The sequence below is a fragment of the Ursus maritimus genome, unplaced genomic scaffold (assembly GCF_017311325.1).
Source record: "Ursus maritimus isolate PB19 unplaced genomic scaffold, ASM1731132v1 scaffold_8, whole genome shotgun sequence".
Lineage (NCBI taxonomy): Eukaryota > Metazoa > Chordata > Mammalia > Carnivora > Ursidae > Ursus > Ursus maritimus.
The window spans coordinates 51,039,474-51,045,782 of record NW_024426996.1 but is presented as its reverse complement, the minus strand read 5'-3'; the positions used below and the strand labels follow the sequence as shown (position 1 = coordinate 51,045,782).

The 6,309-nt window shown below is 33.8% G+C and overlaps 1 protein-coding gene across 1 annotated transcript in view; it reads left to right on the top strand.

Moving 5' to 3' along the window:
• The window catches only part of KLHL5 (kelch like family member 5), a gene marked incomplete in the record, with an annotated part of 62,286 nt that extends 59,949 nt beyond the window's left edge, over positions 1-2,337 (top strand). Inside the window, 1 exon segment of the mRNA XM_040625227.1 lies at positions 4-2,337. Coding sequence (XP_040481161.1) covers positions 4-23 — 20 coding nt within the window.
• Between the last annotated feature and the right edge of the window lie 3,972 nt (positions 2,338-6,309).

The following is a 6,309-nucleotide window of genomic DNA, read 5'->3' as shown; positions in this document are numbered from 1 at the left end:
AAGAGCTGGGGCTTGCGTTGTAACTGTCAAATTATAATATAGTGCTTTGTTTTCTAAATGAAGATACTGTCTTCCTTATGAATTTAGTAAAATTATTCTCCTACCAATGGATGCATTTTTAGCCCATTTGCAATGCCGCACTCCTGGGCACGGAGTGCCCGGGCTCAACGCAAAGGTGGTAAAACAAGGGAGGAACGAGTGGATGACCCAGGATTAAACCCTACATTTCTCAGTAAGTCATTTCTCAGCAAATCAGAACTACAGCTGGGGGACTGTGAACCTATGTCCCTGACATAACATGACAAATGCGCTGCTGCTAACCGCAACCAGTGGTAGCTGGGCATGTCATTTATTGATAATGAATCACATTTTACTCACATTATCCAGATTTCTTTTACTACGATGCACATACGCAAGATAACACTTTGAACCTTTGCTTTGTAACTTTATCGTCCGTGGACTGCAGTAATTTTTATCCGTTTGTTTAACCACAACCGCTGCTTTAATGACATACTAAACACTATGCTAATATTCAGTTTTTTCAGAAATAGCTGCATTATATACGCTTTGATTGTGGATTTTATTTCTCAATTGGCTTAGTCTCATGAATAAAGAAAAACAAGAGTTAAAACAATAATGACCAAATGAAAACAAAATGATCTCTGGATTCTTTTAAGATATTCATCCTATTATATTGAGATGCACTGAGAGCTACGTGTTATGATATTCTCAAATTGGAATTGAAACATGGTGTTTTGCATTAACTTAAGATATGCAAATTTATGTAGAGGAAATAAATGTTATATACCCTAAAATGTTCTTTCACCTAAGTAGTACTTAATTATTTGGATTTGTTTTCTTTTTTATTATAAAAGATGTTTTGATTTTGTCTTTTGATATTGACAGAACTGTTTGGATATTCTTATCTTCTCAAATCTGGATTTGCCTCCCTTGCTTTGTTTCTTATATGTTGCTGCAGTTAGTAACCCTTTGTGTTTCTTTGTACTCGAACAGTTGAAGGGGAATGGGCTTATTGAATGTTTGAAAAAGAAGTTTAAAGTGTTTATTACCCAAAGTTTTGTACATTTGTAAACTCCAATTACACATGTGAATGTTAATACTCTCAGTGAATTGTTTATTGTCTGCAAAAATGCACTGGGCAGTAACATTTTATGATAAATCCTTTAAGATATAAAAGTCATTAACTTATGTCTTAATATAAAAATGAGTATAAACTAAATTCCCATCTTTTAAAATACAGTGGTGTGGTTAATGTGCTTTTACATTTTATATCAAGGTAGACTTCATTTTAGTTGCTTTCTTTAAAAATTAAACCAAGCTCTTTTTTGGTGGGGGGTGGGGTGGGAGGGAGACAATTTTGAATGCTCTTGAAATGTTTCTGCCTTGGAAACCAAGAAACTGAATACTTCCATTCCCAAAGCACATCTTGTAGTCATTGTATTGGTGTGGCCACAAAGAAAATAATAGTGATAATGAAAAATACATTAATATTTTCCGTATTCATTATATTATGGATATAAATTCAATTATTTTCATGACAAGGAGAGATCAGACTTGGAGTATATTTATGTATTTAGGGGAAGAGAGATGAAAAGAAGAGGAAAAGTTATAGGAAACAAAACAAAAAAAAAATCAAAAGCAGAAATGTGTTAGCACATCGTCACCTTCTTGGGGAGGCTTAGGCCTGCGATTCGAAAGGAATTTATACTTGTACAAGGACAGGATTTATACTTGTGATTATTCCTTTGAAAACTCACTATCCACTGTCTGATTTCCTGTGGCCCACAATGGAGGTCAGACTCATGTTAAAGTAAAGGACCTTGTTCTCCTCTCTGGACCTTCCTTTCCTTTATGGGATTCATGAACAGTGCCTTTGATTTTTCTACCCTGATAGAGGGCCTTTTTAATACAGTTTTGTACAGTTGACCCTTGAACAACACAGGGGTTAGGGGTCCCAACTCCCCACACAGCAAAAAAATCTTCATATAACTTTTGACTCCCTCAGAACTTAACCACTGATAGCCAACTGTTGACCAGAAGCCTTACCAATAATGTAAACAGTTGCTTAACACATATTTTGTATAATGTATGTATTAGATACTGTATTCTTACAATAAAGTAAGCTACCGAAAAGCAAATGTTCTTTAAAAATTATAAGGAAGAGAAAATATATGTACAGTACTGTACTGTATTTATTGAAAAAAAATATCCCCATATAAGCAGACCTGTATTGTTCAAGCCGTGTTGTTCAAAGATCAACTGTGGTCAAGAGGACCTGCTTTCCTGAATAATAATAAAGAGAATCAATTCTTTCTAGTGACAGAATGCTCGCCAAAACATTCATTCTTCTGCTCGTCTGGGGTCTTATAAATCTCGAGGAAAATATGACTCTTCTTTGTATCTGTCATCCAACATTGCTGCCTTGACTTTTACCTGCTTGTTCATTGATGATGATGTCTAGATGCTCTTTAACCTCAATTAGTGAGACCTTATAAAAATAATATTTGTTAATAATTATTGAATGCTTAGTATGAATTAAGAACCAAGATTTTTGCACACATTAATGCACTTAATCCTCACAACAACCTTATGAGGTAGGTTCCATTATTATTCTCCTTTTTACAGATGAGGAGACTGGAGCACTGAGAAGTTAACCCCAAGATTGTATATAGCAAGTAAGTGGTAGGACAGGAATTTGAATGCAGGCACTCCGCACTTGAGAGTCCATACTCTTATTTCTTTCTCTAGGTAGAAAAAGAGAGGTTTCTTTTTAATAAATGAGGAACCATTTATTTTAATAAAAAGAAAATGAAGAAAGTTTATGCTTTTTAGAAGTAAAATTTATACCAGTCATACTCTCTCAGAAAATTTTGGTTCTTCAGTCTCATTGGGGAAATTTTGTTTAGATCTCTTATGGAATTTTACATAAAAAATTGCTTTAGAAAAGTAAATGCAAGAAAACACAATATATACTTCACATTTTATAAATATTAGATAAATTGCATGGTATTTTGGATGACTGGACCATAAATAGATTTATTTATCAAAAAGCCTTTATTGCCAAAAAACTTAGATGACATAGATGAAATGGACAAATTCCTGGAAACACACAAATTACCAAAACTGACTCAAGAAGGAATAAAAAATCTGGGGGGTAAACAGAAGGGGAATGAACCATGAGAGACTATGGACTCTGGGAAACAAACTGAGGGCTTCAGAGGGGAGGGGGGTGGGGGAAATAGGATAGGCTGGTGACGGGCATTAAGGAGGGCACGTATTGCATGCAGCACTGGGTGTTATACACAACTAATGAATCGTGGAACGCTACATCAAAAACTAAGGATGTACTGTATGGTGACTAACATAATAAAAAATTGTTAAAAAGAATAAAAAATCTGAACAGACCTATTACAAGTAAAGAGATTGAATCAATAATCAAGAACTCCCAACAAAGAAAGTACAGCAGCAGGTGGGTTCACTGGTGAACTCTACCAAACATTTAAACTCTTCCAAAAAAAAAAAAAAAAAAAGGAACACTTTTTAATTTATTCAATAAAACCAGCAGTATCTTGATACCAAAGCCAGACAAAGACAGACTGTACACTATGACAAAGTAATAGTTACTGCAGGAATATGGGAATGTTTCAACATATGAAAATCAGTCTATCACATATCACATTAATAGCATGAAGGGAGCAACATTGTCCTAGTTGGACAATGATGTGAAAATAAAGGACAATGACTTGAAAATAAAGCTCTGTTATAAAAAAAGATTGAATAAGGGGGAATGAACAACATGATCATCTCAACTGATAAAGTATTTGACAAAATCCAATACCCTTTCATGGTAAAAAAAAAAAAAAATCCACAAACTAGGGAGAAATGGAATTTCCTCAACTATTAAAAGGCATTCATGAAAAACCCACAGTTAACAACATACTAAATGGTGAAAGATTGAAAACTCTCCTTACGATCAAGAAAATGTCCACTGTCACCACTGCTAGTCAACATTGCACCAGAAGTTCTAGCAAGAACAATTAGGCAAGAAAAAGAAATAAAAGGAATCCCCATTATAAAGGAAGAAGTAAGACTACTGTATTTGTAGCTGACATGATCCTATAAATTAAAAAGTCTAAAGAATCCACACACAAAACAAAAATTGAGAGCAAATAAACAAATTCAGACATGTTACAAGATACAAAATCAACACACAATGTCAAGTGATTTCTATACATTGGCAAAAAAAAAAAAAAATCCAAGAAGGAAATTTTAAAAACAATTCCATTTATAGTAGCATCACAAAGAATAAAATACTTAGTAATAAACTTAACCAAGAAGTGCATGGCTTGCACACTGAAAAATACAAAACATTGATGAAATAAAGATCTAAATAAGTGGAAAGATATCCCACATTCGTGGATTAGAAGAGTTATTGTTAAGATGGCACTAGTCTCCAAATTAGTCTGCATATTCAATGCAATCCCTATCAAAAACCCAATGGCCCTTTTTTGCAGAAATGGAAAAGCTGATCCTAAAATGCATATGGGATTGCAAGTGACCCAAAGAGCAAAACAATCTTTAAAAAGAACAAAGTTAAAGGACTCACATTTCCTGATTTCAAAATATATTACAAAGCTACAGTAATCAAAACAGTGTAGTACTGGTGTAAGGATAAATACATAGACCAGTAGCATGAAATACAAAGTCCAGAAATAAACTATGGTCAAGACACTATGGTCAACTGATTTTCAACAAGGGTGCCAAGACCATTCAATAGAGAAAGAATAGTCTCTTCACCAAATGGTGCTGAAACAATATTCATGTGGAAAAGATTGAAATGGGACACTTAATTCACAAATAAATAAATAGAAACTCAAAATAAAGACCTAATTATAAGAGCTAAAACCATAAAACTCTAAGAAGAAAACATAGGCATAAATCTTCATGACCTTGGAATTGGCAATGGTTATATATGACATCAAAAGCACAAGGCAACAAAAGATAAATTGGACTTCATTAAAATTAAAAGCTTCTGTGCATCACAGGACACTATAAAGAAAGTGGAAAGACAGCCCACAAAATGTGAAAAGATATTTGCAAATCATATAAGAGTCTATCCAGAATATATAAGGAACTCCTACACTCAAGAACAAAAAGATAAACAACCTATTTAAAAATGGGCAAAGGAATTGAATAGACATTTCTCCAATGAAGGTATAAAATGGTCAACAATCACATGAATAGATGCTCAACATCATTAGTCATTAGGGAAATGCAATCAAAACCATAATTAGATATGGTTCATCCACTAGGATGACTATAATTTTAAAAACAGAAAAGTATTGGAGAGGGTGTAGGGAAATTGGAACCTTCATACATTACTGGTGGGATGGTTAAATGATATAGGTATAGTGGAAAACAGTTCGGTCGTTCCTCAAACTAAACATAGAATTACCATGTGACCAAGCAATTCCACCCCTGGGTATATATCCCCCCACCAAAATAAGAAACCCTGAGAACAGGTGTTCAAACAAAAATTTGTACACAAATATTCCTAGCCACATTATTCATAGTAGTCAAAAGGCAGAAACAACCCAAATGTCCATCAGCTGATGAATAAACAAATTGTTGTACATAATAGGATATTTTTCAGTCATAAAAAGAAATGAAGTACAGATACATACTGCAACATGGATGAACCTTGAAAACATTATGCTAAGTAAAATAAGCCAGACACACAAGACCACTTATTGTATGATTCCACTTATATGAAACATACAAGCTAGGCAAATTCGTGGAGGCAGCCAGAGTCTGAGAGGAAGAGGGAGTGGGGAATGGCTGCTTAATGAGTAAGGAGTTTCCTTTCAGGGTGATAAAAATGTTCTGGAACTAATTAGTGGTGGTTACACAACAGGGTGAAGGTACTAAATGTCACTTATGACAAATTTTATGTATATTTTACAACAATAAAAAGCTTAGGTACATTACAGATTGTTATTTAAATGTCATAACGATAGGCGTTCTCTATATATTGCTAGGATTAAAACTCTGCATTTATAGAAAAAAAGATTTTTTCTAAATGTAATCTGCAAGTAAATGGATTTTTAAAAGTCTAACAGAAAATTCTTTTAGATTGTAATTCCAGTCTAAGAGTGAGAAACAATGACAAAGAGGAAATTGGAAGCTCTTTTCCAATGCCTGGTACACAAAGCCATCCCATAAATGTTAGAAGTCAAAGTAAGTATCTTTTCATAAACTGTATAATGCTTAAAATTGTTGTATTCTCTT